At 44.8% G+C, this 19414-nt stretch overlaps 1 protein-coding gene and 1 long non-coding RNA gene across 2 annotated transcripts; both read left to right on the forward strand.

Annotated features, from left to right (window-relative positions):
* The first annotated feature begins 271 nt into the window (after positions 1 to 271).
* Positions 272 to 14630, forward strand: LOC146977991 (putative ATP-dependent RNA helicase ddx6). The gene is made up of 13 exons (XM_085790773.1): positions 272 to 490; positions 3093 to 4138; positions 5062 to 5166; positions 5271 to 5400; positions 6474 to 6620; positions 6733 to 6827; positions 7589 to 7711; positions 7982 to 8110; positions 8202 to 8318; positions 10039 to 10102; positions 10211 to 10312; positions 11582 to 11803; positions 13990 to 14630. Exons 2-12 carry the CDS (start codon positions 3875 to 3877, stop codon positions 11797 to 11799), a joined length of 1494 nt encoding a protein of 497 aa, XP_085646899.1. The 5' UTR covers positions 272 to 490; positions 3093 to 3874; the 3' UTR covers positions 11800 to 11803; positions 13990 to 14630.
* A 1443-nt stretch (positions 14631 to 16073) lies between these two features.
* On the forward strand, positions 16074 to 18337 carry LOC146977992 (uncharacterized). Its single transcript, XR_015037033.1, has 2 exons — positions 16074 to 16951; positions 17348 to 18337. It is a non-coding gene; the product is annotated as an uncharacterized LOC146977992 (long non-coding RNA).
* The last annotated feature ends 1077 nt before the right edge of the window (positions 18338 to 19414 follow it).

Here is a 19414-nt window from a genome sequence, read left to right on the forward strand (position 1 = left end):
GACCAGGCAGGCTGGGACCAGATAGTTGGACCAGTCCCAGCCTGGTCAGATCATGCTACATGAACTGATGAAGCCTGGTGAAACGTCTTCCTAGACAAATAACTAAGTCCAGTTGCTTTCGATTTAACCTCCTTTAAAATACTATGACCTGGACAAATGAGAATATGCACCGGCTTAATGAGCAAATGGCACTCTTTTGGCGGAATGACCCATATATATACTGTCAGTACCTCTGTTGTCCTCTAGGCGGCAGCGGCGCCGCGGAGCCGCGAGGCCGCGTGAGATAAACAGGAGAGACGCCGAGGAAGAGGAGACGAAGAAGAAGAAGGAGGAGGAGGAGGAGGCGACCATGTTGATTTAAAGGAAGAAGAAACACAATAGAGACGATTTATTTCCAGTAAAATTCAGTTATTGGAGCGAGTTAGAAGAGAAAGAAAGACACGGAGCAGCCGCAGACCGGAGAACCGTTTAAAATAACAGACTAACGGAGGTACGTTTGTTTCCAGACACTTTGAACCGTCCGCTTCCGTTAAAACAGCAGTTATTAACGTCCGTGCTAAATTAGCCTGGCGGCTAACGATACTGCTAATTGTGTCATATATCATCACATTATTGATAATTTTATAAATAACTAACGGTGATAATAGACTAATATCATCGATGGTTAAGCGTTACGCAGATAATTGACAAATTAAAAGCTTAAAAAGTCAAATACAAACATAGCAACGGCTTAACGGCTAGTTAGCAGTTAGCTGTTAGCTCGACGCGGCTAATGTTGATCCGATGTTGTTTTAAAATTTGTATCCAATCTTTATTGATAACAGCATCAAAGTACACGTGCAGTTATTATTATTACACAAACAATACAAATAGTTGAACAGGAGCCAGGAAGGTTTTTTTTTTTTTTGTAAATAAAGAGATTAAAAAATGAGCACAAATAAAAAGTTTTTGCAGCTTTCTTGTTGTAACAGTCAGATTTACTTCGGATGTTCTGTTCAGTTTCCTTTTTAAAAGCTATAAATGATCATCAAATTTAGTACATATAAGTTAACTCTTTCTGAAATCAAACAGTACGTCTTTCTAACAGAGAAAAATCAGAGTCAATCTTGGCTTTAAAGGGATAGTTCAACATTTAGTCAGATCCTCCTCTCACCATAACCCCTATAGTCATCATAGCAGTAGGTTCATTACCTTTAATTATCGGTGCATGTTGTTGTGAGATCGGCGGGGCAGAGACGTGAGCTGCTCAGTGAACACAATGGTGGAGGTGAACAGTACAGGTCGCCCTGTACCTCATCAAACTCATCAAATACACAATCCACAACGATCTGGTGGACAAGTTGTGACCTGCACATTCACCACGCTATGAGATAATCATGTAACATAACGACACATTAAGCAAATACTCTGAACTACTTTCTCTTTTGAAATCCCTCCGCCCAGCAGCCGCCCGGAGAAATACTGAGTGAGTTGGTTAGTTCTTGATAAACGCCTTTTTTCCGACCAGTTGATTAACTGAAACTAATGTCTAGTAAGAGTCTAGTAACGGAGCATTTTATTATCCATAACGGTGTTGTAACTGGGGAAACAGGAACGTTTTTGATTACTCGTTAGTGGAAAAAAGTAGCACCTTTAGTAAGGCTGTTTATTTTATAAGGCTGTTATTCTCATCACTGGTTGTAAAGACAATGAAACACAAGATGTTGATTTACTGAGAAAAGGGATAAACTATAAATAATAAACTGAATGTAAAAACACAGGGATAGATAAATAAATACACATTATTGAACATTTTTAAACCAGAGACTGAGTAAAGGATGTCAAACTGTCACCAGGGACAGATATGAGCTGTGTGCGCTGATCCCAGGTCTGTTCACTGGGTCTTTAATCTGCCACCTGTCGGTCTGAACCAAACCAGTTAGTGAATTAGCTGCTAAAGCTCTGAACTCTGAATCTGTTGCACAAGTTTTCACTGATGTGCTGCACGAGACACTAACAGACAAACAGGTGGATGTTCATGTTACTGGTTCTGACTGTGGAGAATCAAACATTCATTCACTGTTGTTGTTACACTTTTAATTGTAGAAATGTGCATCAAATTAATTCTATCACTATAATATATTATTATAGTGTTAGGAAAATTTAACTCTAAAAAAGTAGAAAAATATTCAAATATAAAATGATATAAAACAAATAGGCTATATGAAACAAAAGAGAGAGAGAGAGACACTCTGTACAGTTATGTGCCAAGAGTATATAGTTATTTACAAAATAGAATAAAAGTTATTTTTACACAGTGTTGATAGTCGTCAAGCAGAAAGGAAACTAGGACACAGTAAGGTGTAAGGTCAGGTGTGCAGTTTGTTCACCACAATGGTGGTGCTGGACATAAATATATCTAAACTGTATAAAATGCAGCCTAAATAGTGGAGTGAAATGTGTAAATAGTGCAAGATGATAAGACTATTATTATTATTATTATGATTAGTCTTATTTTTGCTTTGATGAGCTGTGACACATTAATCTGAGTGACTGAGAGATTATTGATGACATGACGTAGAGCTGCAACAATTAATCAATTAATCCAACAATAATCAATTAATAAACTAATCATCAACTATTCTGATCATCTAATAATCAGTTTGAGTAGTTTTTAAGAAAAAAAGTCCAAATTAGATAGATAGGTTTTATTTGTCATTCTTATGCGTCACATAAAAACAAAATTATGTTTCACACATTCTCTGATTCCAGCTTCTAAAATGTGAGTATTTCTGGTTTCTTTGTTCCTGAGTCTCTCTTTGGTTTGTGGACAAAACAAGACATTTGAGAATGTCGTCTGGTGGTTTGAGAAACACTGATTGATGTTTTTAACATTTTTAACATTTTATTGACCAAACAACTAATCAATTAATCATTTAAATAATCAACAGATTAATCGCTAGTGAAAATAATTGTTAATAGTTGCAGCTCTAGACACGAGGAACAACTGCTGGAGAATCAAACAGCAGATAAATATGATATAACAATAATAATGATGATGATGATGTTGTTGTTGTGTGTCCTGTGTGTTGTTGTTGTTGTGTGTCCTCCAGGCGACACGTCGAGGCGTCTCACACACGGAGCTGAAGAGCGGCGTCGGTGTCAGGAGCGAAGGAGCAGCAGCTGCAGCAGACGACGACTGGTCGGGGGCGGAGCCGTGGAGCCGCCGCTGTGACGTGTGTTTTCAGGATCCTTTTGGTTTTGTTGTTGATTTTTTTTTTTCACGCGTGGAGCGACACACACTCCCACGGTGGAAGTAAAAGCGAGCGTTACAGACTGAATGATTTGGGGGGAAGACTGCGACTCAGCTGGAGGACGGAGACGCTGAGCCAAGCCGAGCTGAGAGACGGACTCAGAGAGGAACCAGTAGAAACAAGTTAAAGTATTGAACTCAGATTATATTGAAGCAGCTTCTCCCCGAGCTCAGATTGCCTTAGTTGTTCTATTTCAGGACTTAAAGCGCTTTGATACCTGCTGACATATAATTTTCTATATCGTGAGCAGGTACATTAATGCATTGAATGCAGATTTCTCTTCATTTTGAAGAGCTCTTGTGTAAAGACGTGTTTTTGTTTAGTTTTAGTTTTTCCCGGTACGTCAGTCACTCTGTTGTTGAAGGGACCGAACTGACCGTACCTGTCTATATGTAAATACTCCCGCAACCTGCGCTGAGAAGCTTTGGACTTCACACACAGAGAATATCGTTTGTTAATGCTTTATTAAACTTTTTTACTTTTCAAGAGAATTTTTAAAAAGACAAAAACCTAAGAGACGAAACTCAAAGACTCAAAAGAGGTAAAAACAAAAAAGAACCCGAGACAAGAGATACGTCGTCATGGCCACGGCCAGAACGGAGAGCGTGGGCCCCGTGGTCATGGGCCTGAACAAGCAGAACGGGCAGCTCCGAGGACAGACCAAGCCCGGCCCGGGCCCGATGGCGCCCGCCATGCAGGGGAAGATGCTGGCCCCCCCACAGAAAGCAGGCGGCGCCCCCCAGGACGGAGGAGGAGGAGGAGGAGGAGGAGGAGGCATCAAGTTTGGAGACGACTGGAAGAAGAGTCTGAAGCTCCCGCCCAAAGACCACAGGGTCAAAACCTCCGTGAGTCTCAGTCCACTTGCTTCTGTTGTGGTTGTTGTTGTCATAGATATATATAAGAAGACTAGATGCCCAATGACAAGGCGTAGCCAGAACGGCGGCCATCTTGGTAAGGGCAACTCTCTCCCTCAGAGCATTAAGCCTGTGGTTCATGTTCTGCTATAATGACCACAACTTGCTCAGTTTTTGTCAGATTTCAAAACGGTTTGATTTTTTTTATGAACGTCTATGCAGTTATGATGCTGCATACTTAGAATCACGGATAATTTTAATCATGTATTTTTTTTTTTGTAAAAGTAACATTATAGTGACATTATGCAAATAGCTAGGGCTGGGACGATATGCTTTTCTCCCGATTCGATTCTTCTACGATTTTTTTGGATGGCGATTAGATTTAAATTGTGATTCTACGATATTGCAGATTCTCTCGATTTTTAGTCTGCATCTTTAACATTTATCTGCACACAAATACTGTAGGAGCCTATAAATTAACATACTCCATTATAAAGTGAACTTAAACCCTTTTCAAAACCTGTACTCTCTGTATGTAAAAAAGGCTAACAAATGCACATTGCACAATATTTTAAAAAGAATTCCAAAAAAAAAAAATTCCCCCCAAAAATATAGATTTTTGAAAAAAAAAATTGATTTAAAAATCGTCCAAAAAGATATTGCGATATTTATGTGAATCGATCATCTCCCACCCCTAGTAATAGCTACATACTGATTTTATTTTACACCGAGTTATGAATTGTTTTTTTAATGAAGATGAGTGGATCACCTATCTACTGCACTGTAACTGCAGCCAGAGTCAGAGCAAGTTGCCCGTTCCAATATGGCCGACTGTGAGCTACGCCTGCGTGTAGTCCGATCATCCACCCCCTTGGTTGTTGTGTCCTCACCTCTCTGACCTCTGACCTCCGCAGGACGTCACGTCCACCAAGGGCAACGAGTTTGAAGACTACTGCCTGAAACGAGAGCTCCTGATGGGAATCTTCGAGATGGGCTGGGAGAAGCCGTCCCCCATCCAGGTACGGCCGCTTCTGGACCGCACCGCAGGACGCTACAGAACCAGACGGTTACAGGTGAGAGACAGGAAGTGATGTCATAGTGACGTCATGGCGCTGTGTTGCAGGAGGAGAGCATCCCCATCGCCCTGTCAGGACGAGACATTCTGGCTCGAGCCAAGAACGGGACCGGGAAGAGCGGAGCGTATCTGATCCCGCTGCTGGAGAGGATCGACCTCAAGAAGGACTACATCCAGGGTCAGACTTTACTCCTCTTTACTCCTGCTGCTCCTCTTTACTCCTCCTCTTTACTGCTCCTCCTGCTCCTCTTTCTCTTTACTCCTGCTGCTCCTCTTTCTCTTTACTGCTCCTCCTGCCCTCTTTACTCCTCCTCCTCCTGCTGGAGAGGATCGACCTCAAGAAGGTCTACATCCAGGGTCAGACTTTACTCCTCCTGCTGCTCCTCTTTACTCCTGCTGCTCCTCTTTCTCTTTACTCCTCTTTACTCCTGCTCCTCCTCTTTACTCCTCCTTTTTACTGCTCCTCCTGCTCCTCCTCTTTACTCCTGCTGCTCCTCTTTCTCTTTACTGCTCCTCCTGCTCCTCTTTACTCCTCCTCCTCCTGCTGGAGAGGATCGACCTCAAGAAGGTCTACATCCAGGGTCAGACTTTACTCCTCCTGCTGCTCCTCTTTACTCCTGCTGCTCCTCTTTCTCTTTACTCCTCTTCCTCCTCCTCTTTACTCCTGCTGCTCCTCTTTACTCCTCCTCCTCCTGCTGCTCCTCTTTACTCCTGTTGCTGCTCCTCTTCTTTACTCCTGCTGCTGCTGCTCCTCTTTACTCGTCCTGCTCCTCCACTTTACTCCTGCTCCTCTTTACTCCTCTTTCTCTTTACTCCTCCTGCTCCTCCTCTTTACTCCTCCTCCTCTTTCTCTTTACTCCTCCTCTTTATTGCTCCTCTTTACTCCTCCTCCTCCTCTTTCTCTTTACTCCTCCTCTTTCTCTTTACTACTCCTCCTCCTCTTTACTCTTCCTGCTGTTCCTCTTTACTCCTCTTTTTTCCTCCTGCTGCTGCTCCTCTTTACTCCTCCTGCTTCTGCTCCTCCTTACTCCTCCTCCTTCTGCCGCTCCTCCTCTTTACTCCTCCTGCTGCTGCTCCTCTTTACTCCTGCTGCTCCTCCTCTTTACACGTCCTCCTGCTCCTTCTCTTTACTCCTGCTGCTGCTCCTCTTTACTCCTCCTCCTCTTCTTCTTCTTTACTCCTCCTGCTCCTCTTCCTCCTCCCCCTCCTCCCCCTCCCGTTCTGACGTGTCCCTTGTTGCCCCCCGACCAGCCGTCGTCATGGTGCCGACCCGGGAGCTGGCGCTGCAGGTGAGCCAGATCAGCATCCAGATCAGTAAGCACCTGGGCGGAGTCAAGGTCATGGCGACGACCGGCGGCACCAACCTGAGGGACGACATCATGCGCCTGGACGAGACCGGTGAGACTCAACCCCTCTTCATCTTCATCATCGTCATCATCGTCATCCTCTTCATCAATAACAGATATTGATCCGCTGTCCAGGTGTGACATCATCAGTCTCTGTGTTGCAGTGCACGTGGTCATCGCCACGCCGGGACGCATCCTGGACCTGATCAAGAAGGGCGTGGCCAAAGTGGACCGCGTCCAGATGATGGTGATGGACGAGGTAACGGGGAGGATCAATACTGGGATCAATACTGGGATCAGTCAGTGATAAGTGATGAGTATTGATCAGTTAGTGATCAGTTTTGATCAGTATAGATGAATATTGATGAGTATTCAGGGTTTTCCCCCAGAAAACTTGTTAAGCCCGGTGGTAGGGTGGCATCGGCGGCCCTGGAGTCACGCACACATGACGTACCCCGCTCTTTTTCCGGTCAGTCGTCATGCAAACGTGACACTCACGGATCTGCTGTTTAGACCAGAGAAGACGACGTGTGTGATCGCGAACTTTACGAGCTGAAAAATGAAACAGTGGATCATTTTCTCACCTGGTGAAAGCCCCGCGGCTCACAGGAGTCGGAGCTCTGCTGTGCAGGGGACGACGTGCTAACAGCTAACAGCTAACAGCTAACAGCCATGCTACAGCAGCTGACTGAGTGGACTCGGTGCGTTCCTCTCGGTCAGCTGGTGAAGCAGCGGTCTGATGCTGTCTATTGTCTGATGAGCAGGATGTCTGTGATGTGTCCCATTATGCGCGACGGAGTTGTGACGTTGTCAGGTGATGAAAAAGACACCTGATCACGTGTTGATGGAGTATAAAAACTGATTTTAAAAAATTAATAAACGATGCTTAGCCTGGCAGTGGGGCAAGTAAGACCTGGCGGCCCGCCAGGCTTATAATACACTGGAGGAAACCCTGGTATTGATCAGTCAGTGATGAGTATTGATGAATATTGATGAGTATTGGTGGTTGTGTCTCCTCAGGCGGACAAGCTGCTGTCTCAGGACTTTGTGGTTCTGATCGAGGACATCATCAGCTTCTTGGCCAAGCACAGACAGATCCTGCTCTACTCGGCCACCTTCCCCATCAGCGTGCAGAAGTTCATGGTGAGAAGTCACACTGGGGTCACGGGGGGGGGGAGGGGGGTCTAAATGAGGACTGTTCTCTCCACAGAGACAGTTAGAACATTACAACATTATCACAAAAGAACGACATGAAGTTATTTAACGTAAACGTAACAACATGATTCACAGCTTCAGTCACAGCTTCCTTCAGTTTCATGTTAAAACTTCATGTGTGTGTGTCTGTCTGTCTGTCTGTCTGTGTCCGTGTGTGTGTGTGTCTGTGTGTGTGTGTGTCCGTGTGTGTGTGTCCAGGCCAAACACCTCCAGAAGCCGTATGAGATCAACCTGATGGAGGAACTCACTCTGAAGGGGATCACGCAGTTCTACGCCTACGTCACCGAGAGGCAGAAGGTCCACTGTCTGAACACACTCTTCTCCAGGGTAACACACACACACACACAGATGTTCATACAGACGTTCATACAGAGGAGGGTAGAGATCAACACTGTGTGTCTGTGTGTTCGTGTCTCAGCTCCAGATCAACCAGTCCATCATCTTCTGTAACTCGACGCAGCGCGTGGAGCTGCTGGCCAAGAAGATCACACAGCTGGGATACTCCTGCTTCTACATCCACGCCAAGATGATGCAGGTCAGACACCATGACGACACGTCACCACGACTCATGATGTCACGTCATGATGTCACACAATGATTAACGAGGATTAATGATCGTTATCAATCAATCAGTCTTTATTTGTATAGCACTTTTCATGCCCATGGCAGCTCAAAGTGCTTCACATGTTAAAAACAAGCAATATAGGGGACACATATTGGGAGACATAGGGAACACATGTTAGGGAGACATACATAAATTCGCAAACACATACACATTCACACAATAATTTTAGAACATTGGATTTTATCGGGGAAACGCTATCTAATGCTCACTCATTTGCAGTGGGGAAAACACTAGATAATATAAATAAAATTGAGAAGAGGAGAAAGACACTAGGTAAAATGAAGTAAAATAGATAGAATGAGAAGATAAGAGAGATACTAGATCAAATGAGGTAAAATAGTAAGTTTTTTGATTTTATCATTTCTCCAGGGGGCTATTTGATTGGATGATACTCTTTTCAATTGACCCTTTGTTGGCCTTCTGATTGGTCTGCTGATCCACCAATCAGAGCGCTTCTCCCCATGTCACATGTTGCACAACATTCTAAGGTTGGACAACCCTGGAATGAAACCCTATGAAACGAGATAGGTAGACAGCAAGTTTTTTGGCAAAAACTACTTAATAATTTTTCAATATGGTTAAAATGTGCCTGGGGTTCCTGCAATAGCAACTCACGATATCTGGAACGTATTCCTGGAGTCATTTTTATCCCATTCCCCAAACCTAAGACATCAATAAACATAGGCTACTTGGCCCATGTGTACTGTATAACATATTACTTTAACCTTCTGTTAGTTGAGCTTAATAATAGGGTTTGGGGGTGGTCCACTAGGGGGAGCTCTAGGCATAGGTCAGGGGTTAACTGCAAAGTTTTGTTTGTTGTTGTTGTGCAGTCCTCATGAGAAGTGAGCCTGTTTTTCCCTGGCTGTACTGAAGTGCTATTGAAGCTCATTCATCCTCCAGTCCACTCTCTGGTCGTGTTCATAGACAGAGAAGATCTAATACCTTCAAAGTTATCTAGCAAACGTAACATTACCGCTGCTAATGTCTTTTGAACTTTGTGAAGTTTTACGAGGAGAAACGGGAGATCGGCGGAGATTAAGCGTTAGCTTGTAGCTAACGTTAGCTAGCGTCGTTAGCTACTAGCTAGTGAGTGACCAAAACAATGATTTTTCCCCATTTTTCGGAAAAGTCAGGTAATGCCCGTTCAATCGCTATTGAGTCACGTCTGTCCTCTATCATGGACACTATTTTTCTTATGTATAAGTTAATTAAAATTTTCCTTACAAGCAATTTAAATCTGCCTAATTTTCAGTGGTTTCCAATGGGAGTTAACCCTTCCGTGACCATTGTTTGTCCAACCTAGCAACAGTAACCGTGGGGGGCGGGGCCTTGACAAAGGGTCAATTGTAGAGGGGCAACAGAATCAAGAGTAGACCTGAGTTTACTGTTAAAACTGTCGACAATAAAATCACAGGAGGAGGGTAAAATATCTGCAGGGGTGTCATGTAAAAGATGGATAAAATTTGCAGCCACTTCTGGAGTGAGATAGCGTTTCCTCACAGTTCGCTGTCGGATATCTTGTTTTATAAAACAACAATTTACAGTAAAATATACACAATGATGGTCTGAGATGCCGACGTCCACAACAGAGGGCATCAATGTGATCTGTGTGTGTTGTGTCTTTCAGGAATACAGAAACCGTGTGTTTCATGACTTCAGAAACGGACTCTGCAGGAACCTCGTCTGCACAGGTCACTGTTACTGTTGTTGTCATTATTGTTGTTGTCGTCGTCATGGTGATGAGATCCAGTCTGAACCTGTCGATGATCGTTGATGATGTTGTTGTTGTCGTTGTGTAGATCTGTTCACCAGAGGAATCGACATCCAGGCCGTCAACGTCGTCATCAACTTTGACTTCCCCAAGAACGCAGAGACCTACCTGCACCGCATCGGACGATCAGGTGTGTGTGTGTCTGTGTGTGTGTGTGTGTGTGTGTATCTCTGTCTGTGTCTCTGTGTGTGTGTGTGTGTGTGTGTGTGTCTGTCCCTCTTCCTGATAGAGTTGTCACGATACCAGAATTTCAGTATTCGATACCAATACCTGTGAATTTCCACGATTCTCGATACTAATTTGATATCACGATTATAAAAAAACCCAGCACCCATGTACTTTTAAATTCACTACGTTATTGAAAACTGTTTTAAACTGTCAAGTATTTAACATCACTGTGCTTTCACATCTTTTTGCACAGAATTTAATAAGGCTACCCCCAAATAGTCATAAAAAATCTTTAGCCGACCAAAATTTCATTGGTGGATTGGTCGCAGGAAAAAAAAAAACATTTAGAGCCTTGTCTTGTCAAAATTGAGTCAAAATCAATATGACTGAACTGAAAGGCCATAGGGCTTTTAATTTGAAGGACCTATTACCTAAACCTAAAAGCCCATGAAGGAGGATAACTCTGTGTTCACACCAAAAGCTTCCAAAGCGTCAAAAACGTTTGAGGGTGCGCTTCAGACAAGACAGTTTCTATAACAACAAATATTTTCAGCCGCTTGCTGACGTCAAAGTTCGATCGCGCTGGTCATTGAGGAGCCGAAGGACGTCTCTATTCTGACAGGTTGCCCAGGGTTCTTACGGATCCTTAAAAAGTCTTAAAAGGCATTGAATTCATTAATCTAAAAACAAGGCCTTAATTGGCATTAAAATGTCTTAAATCAATCAAAATCAATGTTAACACTTAGTAAGTGGTATTTTATGGTTGTAAGTAGTCTCAAATCTCAAGATAATTGGTAACTTTCCGACATAGAGAAGTTAGTGGCGGCCTACAACGATAAATCTCTCACCGTCACCAGCTCCCAAGTCAGTGTTTTTTTTTTTTTTTCCCGGACTTTTTATGCATTTATTTTGAAAGGACAGCTGGAAAGAGACACAATCCAATGTTCATGTAGCAGTCACTTTACCTTGGATCACATAGGAAAGTGGGTAAAATTGTCCCTAACCCTATGTAATTGATGTGGTGTTTTTTTGTTTTTTTTCTGCATTTGTGTTTATTATGAAGTCGGTCTTAAATTTCATTTCAAGTGGCTTTAGGTCACGGCGCCGTGTCCATCTGCTCCGACTCGTCTCCACGGTGACTGTTGGGTGTGTTCCCGGTCTCTCTGTGTGTTGCTGCTATGTTATACCCCCCCCCTCTCTCTCTCTGCCCCCCCCCCCCCCCCCCCCTCAGGGCGGTTCGGCCACCTGGGCCTGGCCATCAACCTGATCACGTCTGAGGACCGGTTCAACCTGAAGGCCATCGAGGACCAGCTGGTCACGGACATCAAGCCCATCCCCAGCTGCATCGATAAGAGTCTGTACGTGGCCGAGTTCCACGCCGCCGCCGACTGCCACGTGGAGGAGGAGGAGGAGGAGAAGCCCGGACGCCGTCAGGACAGCAGCGCCTAGGCAGGTGGGCGGAGCCTCACACACCCCCCAGTCCGTCTGTGTTTGTTTTATTTTAGTTATTTATTTGGTTATGTAGATGGGACAGTGCATATTAAATTAAATACACCGGATTTAACACTGCTGCTAGATTACATCCGTGGTCCCCAAACAATACAACAATTAACATAAAAAGTCCATAGAGACAGAGGACCGATAGATAACAAAATAAGTAGATGTGCATGATTGCAGGAGGATTGAGCATGATTCGTTGAATTATAAAAACATACAATTACACACGCTGAGACTAGATATGGTTACTTTACCCAGACTGAGCATGGTTACATGATTGCACCTTGACTACATTATTGCACACGCACCGGTCATAGACATACAGCTGCACACACAAGAAAGACCCAGATTAAATATGATTACAGGTGCTCACAAGTTTGTCTAATATCCAGTCTGTAAGTTGTGCTTTAAAAGTCCTAAAAGTCAGACACTCTCTAATATTAATGGGTAGCTCGTTCCATTCTAAACATCCTTGGATTGGTGACACGTTTTGAGAAAATGTTGTGCGTCTAAATTGTACCTCAGTCTCCTCTTGTGTATAGCTCTGGTCCCTATTCTCCTTAGTGGTTGTTTTTTTAATCTACTCTTCCAGGGGCGGTGGGTACAGGCCGTGTAGAGATTTATAGATCGCACATACATGTTTAAAATACTTAAAGCAGAAGTATGCGATTCGGTCGTTTTGGCTAATGCTGCGTTCCAGGCAGGCTTTTGAAACCGTAAATTACAGCTTCAAGTCACGACTTACGACTTTGTAGCGTTCCAGGCAACCCACTCGTGTTTTTCCGACCTGTTTTACCTGTGAAAGTCACTATAACGGCCACTCGTAACTTCCGACCCGTGAACTCGTACCAGATCGAACTGGTACGACTTCACAGGTCGGAAAAACACGAGTTACGGGTTGCTTTGAACGCACCATAACTTCTTGTCAGCCGATGGAGTTAGCAGCCCCCGCCCTCGTCATGGATCTATTGGTCCTCGTCCCTACGTCACCACATTCAGGCGCATCCCTTGGCTGCACACACAGCCCTGCATGCCGTTCTCTCTCCTCATTGGATAAAGGTTGTAGGATACGAGAAAAGTTTTCTCCTCGGCTCAGAGCAGAGCAGAGTGACTGACAGACCCGTGTTTCGGTCCAAAAACTCTATATAAGTGATTGCTGTCGGAAGATAGAACTATTTATACCATGGTCTGGGTGAATCCTCGATTCTGATTGGCTGCTGGGTGTCCATTAAAAAGTGATAATGGACACCCATAAAGATGTTCCGGTAAAATAGCCTGATTACGTTCTAAATATTACTGCGCTGGCTCAAACGCTTGTTGGTAACCACGGCAACGGACACTCGGACCATAACAACTTTTTTTCAGCGCATCACGGCACTGGAGTCTGTAAACACACAAGCGGTAAGAAGTGCACTGGCCGTCTGAAATAATACTTTGTGTCACCTAACATTTAAGCCGTCACCTCACCTCCCTTCACTGATCAACTATCAGGCTGTGGCAGAGTCACTGTAACGTTATGCTGCGGTCACAGCGGGTCCCTCTTTTTTTTTTTATCGCCGACGAGTGTTATTAAATAGTCCGCTCGGCTCAGCCGCTTAAAGACATGTGATTTTAACGGTAAAAACAACATTTTAACGGTAAAAACAACATTAAATTATAAGTAATTGATTTAATATGTATTTATCTCGTAAGTGACCATGGTATAAGCGGGATAATGCCCGACGAGGTGTCCATTATCAGAAATTAATGGACGACGCGGAGGCGTGAACCGTCCGACGCGAAGCGGAGGACGGTTGCTTCTGCAATAATGCCCGACACCTCGTCGGGCATTATCCCTTACTTAAGACTTATATTAACACAAAAATATCGCTCACTTCTGCTTTAAGATTGTCGAAATTAAAAAAATATATATTTTACCAGGATGTTACAGTGATGATACGAATGTGTTCTTATGGGCTCTCTTGTACACTTGTTCAGTTGGTCTAAGAGTCGTGGCTCCTGTGAAACAGTAGTTGATATGGGAAAATATCATACAATGTAGGTACCGGTTGTTAAAAAAGGTCTGATTAGTTTGAAGTTCTGAAGATTGAATGTAATAGTGTTTGCAACCTTTTAAATGTGACCTCTGGTGTCTCCCTGCAGGACGTCAGGACGCCGGCGTTCACACATCAGCTGTTTCCTGTTTCTCCTCCGACATGTGGACGTCCAGCTGTTCCTCCTCTCTGTTCCCTCAGAGCCTCCTCCTCTTCCTCCTCCTCCTCCTCCTCCTCTTCCCCCTCTTCCTCTTGTTTTGCACCAACCTCAAACTGGACTTCTCAGTGTTTCCTGCTCGTTAGCGTTGGTTGGTCGTCAGGGAGACGAGCTGTCGTCTTCATCATCTCCATCATCATCATCATCATCATCGGTGGTGGTGCAGCTCAGACCGGCGTCGCTCTGTCGTCTCAAGTGCCTTAAACTCAGAACGAGCACAAACTCCACGTCCGTCTGGTTTTATTTAAACGTTGCATTATGCAAAGGGAAAAGACAACACACACACACACACACACACACACACACACACAGACACACACACACACACACACACTCTGCTGAGGTGTGTGTGTGTGTGTGTGCGTCTCCAACTCCATCGTCCTGAATGTGAAACGTTTCTTTCCATGTGAACGTTGCAATAACAAAACGGCAGCTTTATTTCAACGCAGCGCGACTGTTCCTCCTCGTCACCGTTATAGACACGCACCCCCCCCCCCCCACCCCCACCTCCCTCCCTCTCCCCGACACTCACACTCACACACACACACACACACAGAGCAGGGGAATCGAACAGCAGTCCCGTGCCGCCGCTGCACCACAGGCGCCGCTGGTTCTGAGTTAAGAAAAGAAAAGTGACGAAGTGTCGAAGGAAGAAGCAGCTCCTGGTTCTGACGGCGGCCCAGCGTGTGTGTGTCAGTGTGTGTGTCAGTGTGTGTCTGTGTGTGTCTGTGTCTGTGTGTGTGCGTGTGTGTGTGTGTGGCAGGTGAAGTCTCAAGACGTTGGTGCAAAACAACAGTTTGAATTTTCTGCTCCTTCGTTTCTGAGCTTTAGTTTAGTTTAGTTTAGTTCAGTTTAGTTTAGTTTTGAACCCCGAGATGAAACTTTATCGACAACTCTCCTGGTGACGAACAGTTGGTGAATGTACAGTATCGTGTGAATCTGGAGCGGCTGCGTCACGAACTCTCTGGACTCGATGATAATGAAGATAATGATGATGATGGTGGTGATGGAGACTTGAGCAGCGACAGCATCTAAATGATTTTCTTTACCCCCCTGAACCCCCCCACCCCCATCACCCCCCCCCCAGCAGAAGCACAGCGTTGTTTCCTAAAGAGGCTGATGAGGAGGAGGAGGAGGAGAAGGAGGAAGAGGAGGATGAAGAGGAGCTGTGTGAAGCAGAACTGTAGCATCTTTGAATCGGCAGCTGTGACTCCTCCTTGTTTTTTCCCGTCGAGCGTCAACGAACCATAAAAAAGAAAAAGACACAAAAAAAGAGGAGTTTTTTTTTCTTTCTTTTCATTTCTTTTCTTTCTTTTCTTTCACTTTGTTTCTCTGATGTTGGAGCTTCGGCTGCGACTTCGACTCTGGAGCCTGAACCGACTCGCGCTCTGCTCTGCTCGAGTGACGTCACGTCGGAGCCTCAGAGTCGAGGAAGCGTCGAAGCACTGTGACCTTCATCCACGTGGTCAACGTGCTGGGATTTGTTTTCAGCCCCCCCCGCCCCCCTCCCCTCTCCCCCCTCCAGCCCCCCCCCCCCTCCTCCTCTACGAGGTTATGAATCATTTTTGAGGAGACAAAATTGTAAATGATTCTTTGTTTACACACTTTTGTCGTTTACAGTTTGAAAAAGAGAAAAAAAAAAAGAGAAAATAGTAGTTTGCTTCACGGGCGACGACGTCGTGTTCATCTCCATGGAAACGATTTTCAGGATTTACATTGAAGCAAAACCAAAAAAGTGGAGTGTGTGTGAGAGTGTGTGAGTGTGATAGAGAGAGTGTGTATATGTGTGTGTGTGTGTGTGTGTGTGTGTGTGCATGAGGTAAAGTGTGAGAGACCAGCAGGTGTGTGTGTGTGTGAGTTTCTGTTTCTGTTTGAGAGTGTAAAGTGTGAGAGAGAGACGAGCAGGATTGTGTGTGTGTGTGTGTGTGTGTGTGTGTGTGTGTGTGTGTGTGTGTGTGTGTGTGTGTGTGTGTGTGTGTGTGTGTGGTGTGTGTGTGTGTGTGTGTGTGTGTGTGTGTGTGTGTGTGTGGTGTGTGTGTGTGTGTGTGTGTGTGTGTGTGTGTGTGTGTGTGTGTGTGTGTGTGTGTGTGTGTGTGTGTGTGTGTGTGTGTGTGTGTGTGTGTGTGTGTGTGTGTGTGTGTGTGTGTGTGTGTGTGTGTGTGTGTGTGTGTGGACTCACCTGCAGCTTCAGTGAAACTGACGTCGGATTAAAATCTATTTTTTGTTGAATCAGGTTTCAGTGACTCAGTCGATGTCGGTTCATCTGAAGAGACGACAATAAGACAGGTGTGTGTGTCTGTGTGTGTGTGTGTGTGTGTGTTGGCTGTTAAACGTCCGTCTGAGTGTTTCCACCGTCGGTGACGTGATGTTTGTTTATTTGTTTGTTTGTGGACGTGTGTCTCTGCTGAGTCATGCTCCACGTCTCTGTCTGTCCATCGCGTCCTGACGGCGACTCGTCGTCTCCACGGTGACCGGCTCAGACCCGGAGCCTCGTTCCTTTTCAGATCTGTCATTGATCTGATCAGACGATTGGACGATTGATCAGTTTCCAGTCGTAACGTTTTCCTCAGTGTCGAGATCTCAGGAAGAAACAGACTGAAGGAACCGTCACAGAGGAGACGACGAAGAGTGTGTGTGTGTGTGTGTGTGCACTCTGACCTCAGGTCTGTTGTGCTGACGGGGGGGGTGGTGGGTGGGTGGGGGGAGGGGAAGGGGAGGGGGGGTGTTTGTCAGAAACTTGCTAAAAAGGATGAAAAACAAAAAGAGGAGAGGTTCAGGACGACTCTTCTGCTGGTTCAATAATTCTGCATCGGAAAAAAACCAAAAACTTGAGAAAAATTCAGATCAGTGATCAGTCTGAACTCAGATCAGTGATCGGCTGAACTCAGATCAGTGATCGGCTGAACTCAGATCAACCTGAATTCAGATCAGTGATCAGTCTGAACTCGGATCAGTCTGAATTCAGATCAGTGATCGTCTGAACTCAGATCAGTGATCGGCTGAACTCAGATCAGTGATCGGCTGAACTCAGATCAATCTGAATTCAGATCAGTGATCGGCTGAACTCAGATCAGTGATCGGCTGAACTCAGATCAACCTGAATTCAGATCAGTGATCAGTCTGAACTCGGATCAGTCTGAACTCAGATCAGTGATCAGCTGAACTCAAATCAGTCTGAACTCAGATCAGTGATCGGCTGAACTCAGATCAATCTGAACTCAGATCAATCTGAATTCAGATCAGTGATCAGTCTGAACTCAGATCAATCTGAATTCAGATCAGTCTGAACTCAGATCAATCTGAATTCAGATCAGTGATCAATCTGAACTCAGATCAATCTGAATTCAGATCAGTGATCAGCTGAACTCAAATCAATCTGAACTCAAATCAATCTGAATTTAGATCAGTGAGCAGTCTGAACTCAGATCAGTGATCGGCTGAACTCAGATCAGTGATCACTCTGAACTCAGATCAGTGATCAGTCTGAACTCGGATCAGTCTGAACTCAGATCAGTGATTGGCTGAACTCAAATCAATCTGAACTCAGATCAGTGATCAGGTGACTCAGCTTGGATTGGAACAGGAAAATTCTGTAGTCACATCCTCAGTTGTCTTGTAGTTGTCGGCCCCTGTGTGGCCCCCGGAGGCCTCTCTCTGTGGCCCCCGGAGGCCTCTCTCTGTGGCCCCCGGAGGCTTCTCTCTGTGGCCCCCGGAGGCCTCTCTCCGTGGCCCCCGGAGGCTTCTCTCTGTGGCCCCCGGAGGCCTCTCTCCGTGGCCCCCGGAGGCTTCTCTCTGTGGCCCCCGGAGGCTTCTCTCTGTGGCCCCTGTGTGGCCCCCGGAGGCCTCTCTCTGTGGCCCCTGGAGGCCTCTCTCTGTGGCCCCCGGAGGCCTCTCTCCGTGGCCCCTGTGTGGCCCCCGGAGGCCTCTCTCTGTGGCCCCTGTGTGGCCCCCGGAGGCCTCTCTCTGTGGCCCCCGGAGGCCTCTCTCTGTGTGAATCAGAAGCAGGCTCATGTGTTGGAGTTGATGGACTTGTTATTTTGCTGAGTCATTGTCCCACCTCTCTCTCTCTCTCTCTTGTTGATCAGGTGAAACTGTAACGAGTTGTTTGATCTGTTGATTGAAATGTTGTAGTTTCCTGGTGAAACAGGACGAGTGTGAACTGAACTCGTGTCTTTACTTTGTCCTCGACTCAAACTCCTGCAGGGCCCGACAACCACTCAATAAATTCAGCTGAGATCTACGACTGTCTGCTCCTCATTCATTCATTCATCTCTGTTGTTGTCACAGGAGCTAAATGTTTCCTGACTTTATTCATCCTCAAAGAGCTGCGTCCTCACAGTGGCAGGAAAATACACAACACAAGACACACAATAAGGTTGCAGTATCAGGGCTCTCATGTGCAATAATGACAATGAATATAGCAAATGGATAAAAAATTATGATACCCTGGTCCCTGAACACACCGTGTCGTTGGTAAATGAACTGTTGATTATTTGACACAGTTAATACAGTCACACTGAGCTGTGATCGATGTCTGTGATCGGTTCAACAACAGAAAGTTGAGACAGAAAAATGCAGAAAACTTAAGAAACAAAACGAAAAGTAGCAGGAAAAATAAACTGATCAGGTTTAAATGATCTGCAGCGGTTCACACACACAGATGGTTAAGTTCCTTGTTTGTGTAATTAACTTTATAAAAATCTATAAAACCATTTCAACAATCAGAGATGTGTTAAAGTTATAAATAGACACAGTGAGTGTGTGATCTGAGTGCACTTTAACCTTTCAATTCATTCATACTATTCTTCACTAATTCAAGTAATTACCACCCATTTCATACATCCTCCATCTTTCATCTTCTACTTTTACTATTCAGATATTGTTTAATCTACATTAGTAATGGTTCAAAAATGTTTTCAAACTGTCAGTTTTAAGTAAATCTAAGTAGACTTCAAACTTTCAATTTCTTCATACTGATCTTCAACAATTCAAGTAATTTCCAACCATTTCATACTCTTCATATTTTTTCATGTTTTCAAGATTGTTTCTTAACTTAATTCAGCATTGTTTCAACATTGTAATCAGCTCATTCAGCTTCCAGCTTTCAGCATTCACCCGTATTTCCTTCAGGAAATGCATTTTCTAGTTGACTTTATAAAAATCTATAAAACCAATTCAACAGCAACAATCAGATGTGTTAAAGTTATAAATAGACACAGTGTGTGTGTGTGTCGCTGCCTTTTGACCTTGAGGATTTTCTCATATCAACATTTTTATGCCCCGCCCCCCTCCGCGCTGACGTCTGCGCTCTCCGCCA

Source organism: Trachurus japonicus, chromosome 11 (genome assembly GCF_045865225.1).
Source record: "Trachurus japonicus isolate A0001 chromosome 11, Traja_1.0".
Taxonomy (NCBI): domain Eukaryota; kingdom Metazoa; phylum Chordata; class Actinopteri; order Carangiformes; family Carangidae; genus Trachurus; species Trachurus japonicus.